This window comes from Polypterus senegalus, chromosome 5 (genome assembly GCF_016835505.1).
Source record: "Polypterus senegalus isolate Bchr_013 chromosome 5, ASM1683550v1, whole genome shotgun sequence".
Lineage (NCBI taxonomy): Eukaryota > Metazoa > Chordata > Cladistia > Polypteriformes > Polypteridae > Polypterus > Polypterus senegalus.
Genome location: NC_053158.1, coordinates 43,369,968 through 43,385,538, shown reverse-complemented (window position 1 = coordinate 43,385,538; position 15,571 = coordinate 43,369,968). Strand labels below are relative to the sequence as shown.

The following is a 15,571-nucleotide window of genomic DNA, read 5'->3' as shown; positions in this document are numbered from 1 at the left end:
GGAACTTGAAAGAGTATGCATGTGGGGTTGATCCAAATTACCATTAAAATGGGCTTTTCAGCTTACATTGTTTATGAAATAAAGATCATTGTTTTTGTTTAAGAAAGAGGCACCTGATGGAAAACATTTTAGAATGTTGTGTGAACAACATTCATTTTTATTGTTAAGGGTTATTCTTCACTGTCGCCAAGGTATGCATATTCAAAGAGAAAAATGCACTCTCAATGCCAAACATTTAGCAGAATGACCAGTGGCAAAAATATACACTTACAGAAACAACAGATAACTCCCAGAAGCCGGAAATGCTAGTGTTGTTTTAAATATGTACACTTATATTCAGATTTATACCAGATACATGCCATCTGTTATGGCAGTCGGGCAACATTTGTGGAATGAATTGAAAGTTAACTATTAAAAATGTTAGGTACAAGTAAACTGATGAGTCGTGGTTGACATATTTCTCCAGGCATTACATACATTTACATTTTCCAATGACCCTTTTGTCATAACAGAGTTGCAGGACAGTGGATGTTAATTTATTTGGCAGCAGTGGACACAATGCAGGACTCATACACATCCAAAGCGGATAAATTAAGATTCTCCATTGAACCTGTTTTTGGGATGTGAAAAGTGAACAGAGTAGCAGAAGTAAGCTTCAATGGATGTGGGCAAAATATGCAAATCCATGTTGACAGGATGAGGGCTAAATATGTGAATCCATGTGGATATGTGGATCACATCCAGGTCCTTAAACCTGTGAGGCTGCATTGCTGAACACCATGCCACCAAGCTGCCTGTTATTTAAATTCATGAAACTATAAGATCAGCAGCTTATTATTATGCAGATCTCTTCTAACTGGAAAGACTTATAAATAGAAGTATAGCAAAATGTAAAATAGTGTAAAATGTATTTATATGTATAAGTGCACACATATGTCTTGCTAAATGGAAAAACTGTATGTTCATTCATATTTTCAATTATAATTTAGGTAAAGTTAATCAAAAACTATTTATTGTTATGCATTCATTTTATGTATTGTTATAAACCCCACACAAAACTTTCAGTTTTAGCCCTTTGTCATTTGGATATACATATTTACTTATTTATAAATATGGGCGGGACGGTGGTTCAGTGGTAGCACTGCTGCCTTGCAGTTAGGAGACCTGGGTTTGCTTCCCGGGTCCTCACTGCATGGAGTTTGCACGTTCTTCCTGTGTCTGTGTGGGTTTCTTCCGGGTGCTCCGGTTTCCTCCCACAGTCCAAAGACATGCAGATTAGGTGCATTGGCGATCCTAAATTGTCCCTAGTGTGTGATTGGTGTGTGTGTGTGTGTGACCTGCGGTGGGCTGGTACATTGTCTGGGGATTTATTCCTGCCTTGCGCCCTGTGTTGGCTGGAATTGGCTCCAGCAGACCCCCGTGACCATGTGTTAGGATATAGCAGGTTGGATAATGACTGATTAACTTATTTATAAATATTCAAGCTGTGGGCCAACCTTTTTGAAGCTAGTCTGCTACTTCACTGTTAGAGTTAATGGAAAACTCTAAAATAACAATATGGACAACTCTGAGCAATTTTTACTTTGATTGTAACACTTTCTGCTCTGCTGCTGTTTGTGTGCCTCTTTCCTCTCCTTTCCTGTCTCTCCCCAGACTTCTGACGCTACAGGTGACACTTGCTTTTGAGGACATGTTGATATCACAGTGGACAGTTCACCTGCAGCAAAGCAATCCCCTAATCCAGAAGGTGCCAAACAATGCATTCACTGAATATGTATTGTTAGGGAGCCTGGTGTTATGGTATAAAATTGTATTTTATTTTCTTTTTTTTTAATCATAAGGTGTATCATTATTGAAAACGTGCAGGTTTACAGTTATATCAAACCCTACATTGAGAACAGTTAATATTAATAGAATTATTAGCTAGTGATTCTAAACTAGCGTTCTGTGTATGAAAGTTTTCAGTTTGTTTGTCATTAGGCCATGTGATAATCTAGTGCCTGCTGAGTTTTGCATGTACCTGATGATGTTGAAGTAGGCTCTGGTCCCATAAGATCTTGACCTAGATTATGCAGTTTCAGAGTATTCCTGTTATCAGACAAGTAACAAGGCAGTCAAGCTTCTCTTTATGTTTGTGGAGTACTTTGCTAAATGACTAGTGTAGGAAAGATAGAAAGGTGGTGTTATATCACTGTGTAAAACATATACCAAATTGTAAAACAAATAACCTTTGTACAAAAAGTCATTCAGACATTTAGCATAGTTGTTCAACAAATAAACATTTATGGAAAAAGTAGATTTTTACAAAATGTTTTTTATTTAAGAATTTGTCTTCCTGCAGATGGTACCAGCAAACCTATTTGCTGAGAATTTCTCTCTACTGAAAGTAAATTTCAGACCACTGCAAAACTGACTGTCTTTTGAAATGAGATACATGCAGCGTATCCAGTCATTGATTGTGTATGGAGCAAAACAGATGCCTGTTATGAACTAGAAAGTAGAGAACATAGTGTTCCTCTTCAGTGTGGCTTGTTTAATTGCTTATACTAAATAAATTCAGAGGGAAGCGAGAGAACATAGCCTAGGGTAACATGTCCAGTGTTCATAAACCTGCTGTTCAGGCAGTGATTAGAGCTTTTCACAGAGTAAACAACAAAGCTGAAGCATCACCATTGCGCTGGACAAGCTGTAGCTTAAATTCTAAAGTGTCTGTTTTGTTACTGCTGCATTTTCTTTGATAATAGGGAAAATAAATCACAAAATTGATGAAATAGATGTGCATTACAAGAACAAAGCTTTTAAGTAGAAAGTTTTGTTTATTATTATTGTCTGACTCTCAAGTATAGCACAGTACTTAACAATGCTAAGTCTTGGATCCAGCATCCTCAACTCGCTGGATCTCACATCTGTAAACCTGTTAGTGCAGTGTTTGTATGCTTTCTCCATGTGGTTTGTCCTCTACATGTTTCTTCTGGCCACTCAAGATTTTTATTTCAGTTCCCAAACATTTGTTTATTAGTGGTTCTAAATTGGCCCTGTGTAATGGTGTGTGTATGAGTGCCCCCTGCAAATGGCTGTTGCCTCATCCATGGCGAGTTGCTATATTGTGTCTATTACCTCTGTAATAGGTCCTGAGCATGTGAACTATCCTCAAGTGGATTAACCAGATTTGAGAATGTTATGCCATATTTAGCATGACATATTACATATGATACATATCTGCACTCTGGTTTGGTTTTATTCCTCAAAATATTTACATGAGAAAAACTTGAGATGGACTCATGTCTGATGTTACAATGATAGGATTAAGCCCTCTGAACCCTTGAACTTTAATGTAAACTGCACATTTTGTGAGTGAAAACCATGCACTCACAAAAAGAATGTGCACTCTTCACATGGGCAAGGGTCTCAAACCCAGAACACAATGCGAGGTGACAGTGCAGCCCACTGTTCCTTCCTGTTATATTTCACACATTTTTATAAAATTAGACTTAAATAGGAAGTGACTCTTTTTACATAATCTCCTCCATACTATTACCCTCCCAAAAAGGAATGTAGAATTAAGCAGAATTAAACTGTATTTTTAATCAGTATTTTCAACTTTAAAATGTGTTACTTGATTTAATCATTGTAACATCAGAGCAAATTCTAATTATAATGAAGAAATAACTACAAAAAGAAGAAATAAAAACAATACACTTACACCTGCTATGTTCATGTTAACTGCATTTTGTGTTTATTTATAATCCTGAAAACAATATGATCTCATAACTAATGAGCTTTCCTGTGTGATATAAAATGACATTTTACATTAATAAGAAGTATCCTGTCATTATTATTGTTCATGACACAATGGTTAGCACAGTTACCTCACAGCTCTGGGGACCTGAGTTCAGATCCATGCAAAATGGCTATTTGTGTAAAGTTTGCTTGCTCTTCCCATGTTTACATTTGTGTTTTTCTCTGGTATCCTTATTTCCCCACACATGCTAGCATGCATGTTTAGTTTGACTTAAATATATCTGGTTCAAGTGAATGTGCCATCTGATTGACAGGTGTTCTATCTGCAGTTGGGACTGATTCTGCTGGGATATATACTGACTGATTTTGGCCTTATAGTGAATTTAGTGGTGTCAGAACAAATGATGGATTAACATGGAGATAGATGCAATTTCCCTTTCCCTTTCAAACTGCTTCATTGGAATATTTTCTTGCTGGATAATGTTTGGGTCTCTATGACCTTGTAACGGTGCAGTTTTGATTATTTTTACTTTCTCTTTCTTCATGTTGAATGATCTTTTTAGCAAATGTTTTTTCAAATCAGTAAGCTTTGCTTGAATTCTTCATTGATTATTAATATACTTGATTAGATGTAATTATTTATAGTTTTGTTTTTTCTGTCATAAATAGGAACATCTTACAGCATATACATTAGTTGACACATCTTGTTTATTGTATTACACAAAGAGAAGGTTTTAAGTGCATTTATGACAATAATTCTGAAAATATGTACAGCAGCTGCTTTCGCTCTGTTTCTTATGTGGACTCTTTGATGTCCATCCATTTTCAGTTTTATTGCCAGAGAGTTTGAGCTTGTCTTATCGGCAAAGGAATGATAGTTTTATGCTTGAAGGAGGTTTCACTCTGTCATAAGCATGCATTTGATTTAAGGTAAAAATGTTGCATCCAACTCTTGTGTATGGTAGGGACGGGGACAGTTCCCTGGGTTTTATGAAGTAAAAAGAAAGTAATGTGCAAATATCAGCAGTGTGCTGTTGTGATGGATGACATTTGCTTTCGTCAGACTTTGAAAATGTATACTTCTCTTATCAAGGGGCCACAGATTCTCAGTAGCTGATATCCTCAAAAATTAATTTATGTTTATCTTATGAATGTAATACTGTAATCTACATTTTATTCAATATTCATGCCAGTCATTAAAGAGTTTGTGGGCAATAATACAATCACATATCTTCTGTAGCTTTTTTATTACCTATTCATAATACAGTGCTGTCCTTTCAGGTTGATAAAGTTATCTTTCTTGGAATAAATGTTCTAAATTATTAGCTGACTTCATTTAATTCAGATACTTGTCTGTTCGGGGCTGTCCCTGGCCTTTGCTTCCGTTACCAGAAAAGCGTAACAAGAGAAATAAAAAGCTAAGAAATAAGTTCAGTGTGGACATCACAGAATCTTTAGGCCTAGATAAATGTGTTAAATATGTACACTTTCTTTTTTCAGAATGTTTTCTAACAGTAAGTCTTCAAAACCTTTTTGTCTTCTTTATTCATTGCCTTCATTTAGCTATAAAAGTATTTTTATTGACTTTAAAATGTAATGAGAGATAGGCTGAAGAAATATGGTCTGTGTCCAGTTAATTAAAAATGTGGTTTAAATGAACCACAGCATACACTTCTGCCTTTCATATTTTAGAGGCTGATATAGTGAACAAAACCTTTTTACAGGACAGAATAATTTATCACTGAAATGGAACGTGGTGTGCATTTCTGACAGTAAGAAATAAAATGCTAAATTGCTACAATCAGTAATAAAATATTAAAAACAAGCTTGAGGAAAACAAGCTGGCAAATCTGTAGTATACATGATGCATTAATGGGAGTGCAGCTGCTAATAAGTAATATTTTGTTAAATAGGCCACTGTCATCAATCAGTGCATACAAACTGACAAAGGAGATTTTGTCTTTGCTACTGAATTTATGCATATGAACAGACTTTGACTGTGACAGCAAATGGAAGACTCCTGTAACAGAAATGAGAATTGGTGTGGATCATTAATCAAAATTGTGAGTTGTCTCACCCTTTATGTGCATAGAAACCTGGTATTTTGACAGTAATTGCTCATATAAAATCCTTTTCCATTCACAAATGTGGCTTTATTCAGGATAACAGTTGTAATTGTCAGGATATTAAGAGTCACCACAAATAACAATTGCATTTAGTCAATGATTCAATCCATAGCATTATGTTTTGTTTTGTTTAAATTTCTGCCTTGTGGATAAACATGCAAAACACATGCTGATAGACATTTATATTCATTAGGTTCCCTGCTTGGATATAATGTTAAAGTTCTTGCGAAGTAAAGAAATTCTCAACTTCCGCTAGTATGGCTTCTTGGAGCAGACATGTTTTAATTTGTTTAATGCCTTTATTAATAATAATACATGAAGTTATTTAGCAGCTAAAGGTTATTAAAGCCAAATAGCCTTTTTCTGAATGCCAGGCAGGGCTCTTGTTTATATTGTTTGTATCTTTTTTCTCTGTACAGTATAATTTGTGAGGCTTGGGCCATATACATGACAAAGCTTCCCCGAACTTCACACATACTGCACAGATAATTATTAATGAATACATGGTGCCTATGGTATAGCTTAGTCTGGATAATTTGTTGAGCTCTGTTCCAATACAAGTGGTTTCAGACTCCCCCTAATTTCACATTTAGAGCAGATTTAAAGTTGCTGGAAAATTTTCTTGTGTTGAGAAAGTTTTTATCATGTCCTGTAACTATAAATATTGCTTAACTTTGGAGATGAATAATTAATTTATATATTTACATGTGAAAAATCAGCATTACGTTTTTTACATTTGAAATGGTGCCTAGGTGCCACCATGTGCATAGACATATTTGCCTGTTTTTATATGTGCATTTGAAAATAAACTGTGTTGGGGCGGTTATGCTGTAACTACTAATAAGTTTAGAGTTTTAGCATTAGGAAAACAAAGATTTTGACTTTGCTTTACTAGTATTGTCCTTTGGTTTCATTTCACCTTCTGAAATGATGCTGCAGCTTAAAGACTTTCACAGAACCCACAGTAATATTTTTCACTATACTGTATGAATATGTCAGTGTAGAAGATGGTAAATTTGAGAACATCAGAAATCTGCAAGAAGCTTGTAGACTTGCTTGTTTTTTAAGCTGTGGTTAAATGCATTCACTGCATTGGTTTTCTGCAGAAAGTGTGCAGTATAAAAGAACCTTAGTGAATTTTATATATTAAAAACTAAAATTATATATTAAAACTAAAAATTATATATTAAACTAAAATTATTAGATTTTTTAAATGTTTGAGGGCAAGTGTAAAGTTGTCAAATCTTTATAATGAATAGTTTACCCATTAATATAAAATCTATGAACCTGTTGTTGTAATAGTGATACACACTGCTTCATGTGAATTTCAAACAGGAGTGGAAAGCTTCTTTAATTCTACACTCAGTTTTCAAAGTTGAACATGACATTATAGCCTGTGTTATCATAGACAAACAATACATTTGCTCCTCTCTAGTAAAATAAAAATGTCAGGTTAATGCGCCAGAAACCTAGTGCAATGAAGTTGCAATTCTGAAACATAATAGGCTTAATATTCATTCCTATGAAAGTAAGATAATACTGACATTGGAGGCCATTATTTTCTATTGTATTATCAAGGTATACATGTCTGCACATATATTCTTTATAACAGTTGTGGTTGAAATTGAAAGTTCTTTTCAATTTCAGAAGCTGGAGTTGCACAACATAACATTTTCAAACCTGCTTATTACATTTCAGGGTCATTGGGGTTGCATGAGTAAGGTTGTGAAATACTTTGTGCCACATTTGGTCATGCAGTTGTGATGTGAAATGCCAACAAGCTAATTCAGAATAACAGAATTTTCTTTGTTCAATATTGTATCCTTTAGACAAGTTTGGTGTTTGAATTAGGAGGATGAAACATTTTGTGCTTATTTAATTTTAGATAGAGTACTTTACTTGTAGTACCCACCTGACAGAATGGTTGTAAGCACATCTTATGCATGCTTTTCTGAATACTTATTAACTATAATTAATAGATAATTATAGTAATAGCTGATCACATGCTTGGCTTAGGTTTAGTTTAAGATGATATTAATCAGACTACATATTTACATTGTCAGTCATTTTAGTCAACTTCTAAATTTCACTTTACGTTGAACAGTTCTTAGCTGTGCACAGATATGAAATACTCCTTAGTAATTGATTCACTTTATATTCTACTTTTCAGTTCTTGTAAGGCAATTTAAACCAATATGCTATGACATACAACTTTTTATATTTTTCTTTGACATGTTTTTATAGTACATTTTTAACAGATGTTTTCTTTTAAAATGTTTGTCTTGATATATGGAGTTATATATCATTATGTTTATACAGGCCCAAGAATGTTTAATTTAATTTGTTTCATTTATCCATCTTCTTTTTAAACAGGTTTAATGTACTTTACAGTTGTAGGGGCCAGAGCAGCACAGTAACGACATTGGATCAGGGTAATAGAAGTTAAGGATTTTGTGATGCTGGAGGATTTACCAGCAGTATGGTGTACAAGGAAGGAACCAGTGCTGACTTTGGCATCAGCCCATCACCTTATCCAATATGAGTGAATTTAAGCTGTCCTATTAACTTTGCAAGCAAAGTGTTGGCATGTAGGTGCAACATCAGTGTAGTGGCGGAAAACCCACACAGACCTGTCGAGACCAGGCAAACTTGTAACTTTTTTTCCTTGGTAAAATGATTCTGCAGGAAAAAGCATTGTGTGCTGTGAGATTTTGTCTACAATTATCTATAAGCACTGACTTAAATAGTTTATTTAAGTTGTAATCTAATCTTTTAGATATGTGTTACTTCTTTTATTTTTTAATATTAAAATGAATCATGTTTATATAGTATTTGTCATTTTTCTTTATTTACCAGATATTTTTTTCCAAGTCGATTTGCAAAAGAATCATTATATCGATTACGAATTTCAGTGATTCACAAAAAAATACAAAGCAATAGGGAACAAAATTAAAAATTCACAATACACAGTATCACAAAATGCACAATACTGAATGAAATGCTGACTAATGAAAGAAGTGCAGGATTGTGGCACTTAAAATTAATCTATTCCCATGCCGTATGTAATTAAGTGTGGGGACTAAGATTGTATAACTGGTAAAGACAAAATTAACGAAAATGCAATGAAGTAAAAACACACAATGGTGGAGAAATAATAAATTAGGTATTTTTTAAAATTAAAATTTTTTTTTTATAGATTTACCTTCAGAGTAGCCCATATTCCTCAAAAGTGCCAAAAAGATTATTCTTTCACATGATATGTAAATCAGGCAGGATTAATTGAAAAAATCTCTTTTAAGCACTCAACTTTTTTTACTTATTAACATGGATGCTTTGCTGAATTGTAATTTATCTCTTTTTTCACTGCCAGTTATAAGACAACTGTACAATCATTGGTTTAATAATAAGCTTCGTGGGATAAGAGTACTTAGAGTGCACCAACATCCTATATTTTAGATCTCTGTGTGACTATTCCTCACTACGCTATGAAGACTTACAGGACAAAAGAATACTCTCTGTAACTTATTTTGAAGATTAAGTCATTCCTCAAAAAATTAATACTCCAGGTCCCCTAAGAGACAGTGCTCTGGATTTTGCACAAAACTAAAGCTGCCAAAACGTTAACTTAAGCTTTTTTTAAGTGTTTATTTTTCTTTTATGATTTCTTCTCCCACATCCCCAAAGACATAAATGTTGGGTTAATTGTCAATTCCAGATTGCCCCTGTGTGGATATGCATATGAGTGGGCTCTGTCATAGACTCGCACCCACCCCAGGACAGATTTTTTTGTCTTGTGACCAGTGCTGTTGGGATTGACTCCAGCAACATGTCACCCTGAACAGGACTAAAATCCATCCATCCCTCCATTATCCAACCCGCTATATCCTAACTACAGGGTCATGGGGGTCGGCTGGAGCCAATCCCAGCCAACACAGGGCGAAGGCAGGAAACAAACCCCGGGCAGGGCGCCAGCCCACCGCAGGGCACACGCACACACACACACCAAGCACACACTAGGGACAATTTAGGGTTGCCAATGCACCTAACCTGCATGTCTTTGGACTGTGGGAAGAAACCGGAGTACCCGGAGGAAACCCACGCAGACATGGGGAGAACATGCAAACTCCACACAGGGAGGACCTGGGAAGCAAACCCGGGTCTCCTAACTGCGAGGCAGCAGTGCTACCCACTGCACCACCGTGCTGCCCGACTGGATTAAAAGACTCTTTAAGAATGTTATGTTATGACATTGTTTACACTTTCTTTATTTGCGGTCAATTTTTAATTTAACTGATGAAAATGAAATGTTTGCCAGCAAAGTATGTATGTAAGATATACTGCAGAAAGAACTATGGTGGAAGAAAACCGAAGAAAGGAGCATGAAAATCAAAAACAAAAGAAAATTCCCACTGTGGCCACCCCCTTCCCAAGCCGCTAAAGTGCAGCCAGATTTCAGTCTAGATGATGCTATAAAGGCATCAAATTTCTGATGTGAGAATAAGCATAGAAATTTTAGTACTTATTTTTGAAGAATTGAAGAATTGAAGAGATTCTTATAGCTAATAGTTCAAAAACCAATAGTTTGCAAATGGTGAAATTTTGAAGAATCAGGTTAAAAAGTGACATTCCATCCAGCATCAAGGAAGGGTTGTTTGGTAGCTATAGCACCCAAAGAAAGTTTTTTTTTTCTTTTCTTGGAAGAAGTGGAGACAGTGAGAAGAAAGTTCCAATAGGAGATAAATATGAGGATAAAAAGGAACTTTTTTTGCCAAAATTGAATGAATAAGAAAGGAGACATTAGACCAGAAAATGTTGAGAAATAAACCTTGGATTTTAATGGTGCAGAATGTACAGAAATGATCAAGAGAAATGTCAATAACAAGGTGCCGGCAGACAGTGATACATAGTCTATGTACAATTTCAAATTGGGAGTGTTGATAATTTGGGGATCTAGATAAAAATATTACCTTTTTAAAAATGGTATTCCTAGATAGGGTTACATTTAAGCTAGACATGAGCAACAGCTTTTTCAGGTACTTTCACGTGTAATGTAAAAAGAACCTACTGTGATCACCATGTCTATCTGTGTGTCAACAGTGGACTGATCTTGTTGAAATTGGGCACACTTATTCTTCATGGAAAGTGTGACTTTTTTGAGATATATGGAGTTAATCACCCTGTACACATTTCTGAAATTTCTAAATCTTACAGTACATTGTTAAATGCATGTATTAGAACAGCAAATATTCTGTGTTATTTCAATTATGATTAGTTTACTTATCATATTTGCCTAAAGAGTGGTCACCTTAACTTTTGTATTTTGTATATTTTCCACTTTTACTCATTTGACAGGCAATGGGTCCCCACTAGAAGTTAGAGAAACATTAGGAGAGGCTTGTGCATGCAAGTAAAAACGTCTCTTATCTAGAAATAAATGAAAAAAGAAACTAATAATGTAAGCAATTCTATATAAGCATACAGTGAATAAATACGTTCTTAGTAAAAGTGCTACAGATGGAAAGGAAATACATGTGGGAGGAGATGTTATGAGGAGTCAGCCACATACTGGAATGAGTGCAAGTTTCACTACATGCAACTTTGTGAGAGGGTCAAGATAAAGAACTTTGACTTGTCTCTGTACTAACGGTGAGTACTTGTTGTTTTTAAGGGGTTGCTTATAGCTCTGGCAAAGACAGTTTTAACTTACACACACTAGGGTAAGCCTGTGTTGGTGAAATTATGTATATATCTCTTGTCTCAACCTGGGAAGTGGGTCTCTGTCTTTTATCTGTATACTCCTTATAATACAATGTACAGTACAACAAATGTGTTTAGCCTAAGGTATACCAATATGCATAAACATTTTGTATTCTTCCATTTCATACCTATTTGTAATATGTTAGTTGTTCAAATGTTTTGTTAAAAACTGTAGTAAAGATACAATTTATCTCTACAAGATTCATCATCATGATCTGTAAGGAAAGTAAGTAAAATTGCCATCATAATTAACTGATGTAGGTGACTAATGGTGTGAAATTACATTATATTTATCTGAAGAATAATATCATGTTTTTTAAGTTCAGCAATGCCATTTGCTCCTAAAACCTAAAATATAGCAAAAAGGAAGATTAAGTCAGAAATAAAGGAAATAGTACAGATTTGGAGCAAAAAAGCCATTTAAACAGCTTACAAAATATTTTAAAAAATCTATCTAATGCAACATTTGTACAATATTATTTTTATTTTAATTAAATTTAATGTAATATTTTACAGTATTAATTTGTGATTATTAGTAATATCAAGCCATACAATTTTAATTATTTGGTTGCATATCCCAACAAAATAGGTGTAAGGCTTGAAGCAGACCCTAAACAGGGCCTTTTCTCTCTGTCTCTTGTATGAACATACAAACCCCCACATATACTCATACCAGGCCAAATTAGAGTTTCCTGTTCACCTGACATGTCTTTGGAATATGAGAATAAAATTCAGTTGCCCAGAGTAAAAAACACATGGATACAAGCAAAATGAACAAATTCAATATATTAAGTAACAAGGAGGTATAAAGAAGCAACATTATGGCAATGATAATATCAATTTATAATACAAATGTCCTTAACTTTAACAAAGTCAAATTTAAGCATGCAATGTTGAACACCATTTAGATTTGTAAAGCCTTTCATTTCAGTGAAATCTGTTGTTGTCTTTTGTTATAGTATGCATCAGTCATTTTAGTTTGTGTGTTTTTCCTTAATTGATATTTTCATAACTTAAGAGTTTCTAGCAGATACATTTTTATTGTTAATGTTAAAGGCAAATTGTAGTATTGTAGTTTACTTAGGCTCCGAAATGCTTCTTGAATTTCTCAGAAACAGTAGGAGTTTCGAAATGAGCCAAATAACATGGTACCCAATAACTTACCACATAACTTGATTACATTTGTGCCTCTTTGTTTCCTTCATATAGTACCATTTTAGGTAAAACATCATGAAGGGAAACTTGAAGGACTGACTTTACCCAGTTTATTCATGTAAAGCCATTTAAGTCTTTTGCTTCTTTCAGGCTTAGGATTTAGTTTTTTTCTAAAAAGTAACAAGTCATTATATTAAGCAATCATTAATCTAGCATTTTTCTTCACAATGAGAATGTAAAATGTAACCTATCATTGCTCAATTTGAATCCATTGTTATTCATATTTGTCATTTACAGATACTAAAAGTAAATTCAGTGTTTAAATATTCCCTTAAAACTTTACTGTTTCATTGTGGCTGGAAGGAAATTTCAGCTTTGCTAAGTAAGCACAAATTACTTGATGTAGGCTAGGCATTTGTTTTCAGGTGATTTGAAAAATACCCTCTTAATGAAAAGAAGAAACCCAGATTTACAATTAGCTGTAGGGACACAGTTAGGAAGACGAAAAAGAAAACTGAAGATATGGCAGTGGGATTGCCATGAGCTGTTTAGGGGTTTTCTGTGCTCTTGAAATTCCATTCATTTAAGACTCCTAAAACAGTTTAGGTCGTTTGTTGGCTAGTATACAGCCTAAATATTTAAGTCCTTAACTTCTTGTTTAATGCTTCTGTTTGATACTTGTAACTTTTTACATTGTTTTCACACTATTCAACAAATCATACCTTTCTCCCTTCAAAGCAAAAGTTGAAAGTGAGAAGTTCCAAAAAGGTTTTTTTTTTTTTATCCAAAATGCCCGTTAATGCTTTAGTGTTGAACATATGAGCAATGTTGATTCCAGAATCACAAATTATATGTAATTGTACATATGTACATTCAGCCTCTTCACTCAGACTGGCCAACATGCAATTTCTCAGTGTTTTCTGTGTGGCTAATTAAAAACATTTTGCTATTGTCGCTTATAAATAAATAATCCAGTCCATCCATCTACCCCTTTTTAGCCACAATAAAAAAAAAGTCTACTTGGGGTTTCAGTCCATCAAAATTTGTGTGTAATGTATTTTACATGTAATTACACTCATTTCTTGTAATCACAAGTGGACGTTAAATATATAGGCATTGGTCAAGAAGTTTTATGTTATACTTCAGAAAATGTGATCATTTATGAGATTATTTGACTACTGAATTTAGGCATAAATGTGTAAGGTATTCAGTTTTGGGCAGATTGCCCTTTTACTGCTGTGAGAAATTATTTTTAATTTTATTTTTACAGGTATCATTATCATGTAGCAAAAATTATGTAATTTTTTTTAATAGCATATGTGGTAAATAAAAAAATATTCAGTAGCTTGTCCTATAAACAAATAAAACTTCACATTTCCGCTATTTAACATGGCATCTAGCAATTTGAATTATGAGAAAAAACAAGAAAAACCTATGATTTAATAATATTAAAGCTGAGTATTTATGCCTGCATCTAAACACTGAACACTTCTTCATTTCATTGATGAATTAATGATTAAAGGAAGGATAGGAATGAACTGTTATTAGTGCTTTGCATACACCAGATTTATAGCAATTAAAGTTGTCTGCATCAACAAAATTAAATGCTATGCTGAACTTTTACTTTATTCCAAGACATATTTTAATATTTAAATAAAAGTTATTTAACAGAGATATTAAAAAAATAATCATTCCTCCAGAAACACATTATGCATGTCAGAAGCTACATATTCAGTTAGAAAAATTAGTAATTTGCTAAATTTAAGGTATAGAAAGGAATTTTTTTTTATATCCATGGTTTTATGTTAGGGACTTCTAATACTTAAAGAATAGATTAATTGTGTTTTTGAAAGCTTTTTGAAATGCAGTTTGGATATATTGGATATGAGGAGCCCAGTAAGTTCTTAATGTAACACACAGAATTCATCTCCTTCTTTGACAGGTGTAAATGGGGATTTAAGAGTGCCACAGGTAAATTAACCTACTATGTATTATTTTTAAATTTAGGCACTCTTTCAGAATGCCAATGATTTATGCTGCAGTGAATTAGGAAGTTTGAAAACAGTTTACCTAAATGATAAAATGTGAGTCAACGGTGATTGGTTCTGCCAAAGACTTATTTGTTAAGCAAATAGGTGAACAGACTTTAAGACTAAATTCACTCAACATGTAATTTTCTTAAAAAAAAATTATAAAGCCTCGTAGCAACTGCACACTGCAGTCTCACTGTTGAAGCTATGTTTATGGTGTTCAAATAAAACGTATGTTCTACTCATATTGAGTTGTAAACGATCCTAGTCAGCTTCTGGGAAAAGGAAAACGTTTGGCTAAGATGATAGCCAGCAGCTAGTGCTTCTTGACTCATGGAGTGGCAAACTGTTGTAAATCACTACTACAGATTTTATTTTTGTTATACCCAGTGCTGGTAAACAGAAACTGACATAGCTTTTTTCTTATTATTTTGTAATTAATTTTTATTGTCATAATATTTATAAAGCAGAAACCATTCCTGTCTAATTCAATATCCATACTGTAGTATACTTTCCAAGAGTTGATTTGTATTATTGTCTTAAGTTTCTGTATTAATCAGTATTATTTTTTAACAATATTTTTTTTAATAAATTACTTTGTACACAAGATGGCAAAGTCATTGTAGGAGATCACAGAGTGCATGTCAGAAGCAGCTGATACCTGCATTGTTTATATGGTTCTGATCAGAGAAAACACTGCATCTAATCTTCATATGGTTGATCTACTTTTAACAAAGGCAGATTTTAGGTTTTAAAAATTGC

General features: G+C 33.9%; 1 protein-coding gene across 3 annotated transcripts in view; it reads left to right on the top strand.

Moving 5' to 3' along the window:
- Positions 1–15,571, top strand: part of tox (thymocyte selection-associated high mobility group box) — a 253,725-nt gene that overhangs the window by 45,693 nt on the left and 192,461 nt on the right. The window contains exon 1 of one of the 3 annotated variants that reach the window (XM_039754560.1): positions 5,736–5,804. The exons of the other annotated variants lie outside the window; for them this stretch is intronic. Within the exon in view, the coding sequence (XP_039610494.1) occupies positions 5,751–5,804 (54 nt within the window). The 5' untranslated portion in view covers positions 5,736–5,750. Of the gene's footprint in view, positions 1–5,735; positions 5,805–15,571 lie in introns of those variants that run through there. 3 annotated transcript variants of the gene reach the window in all.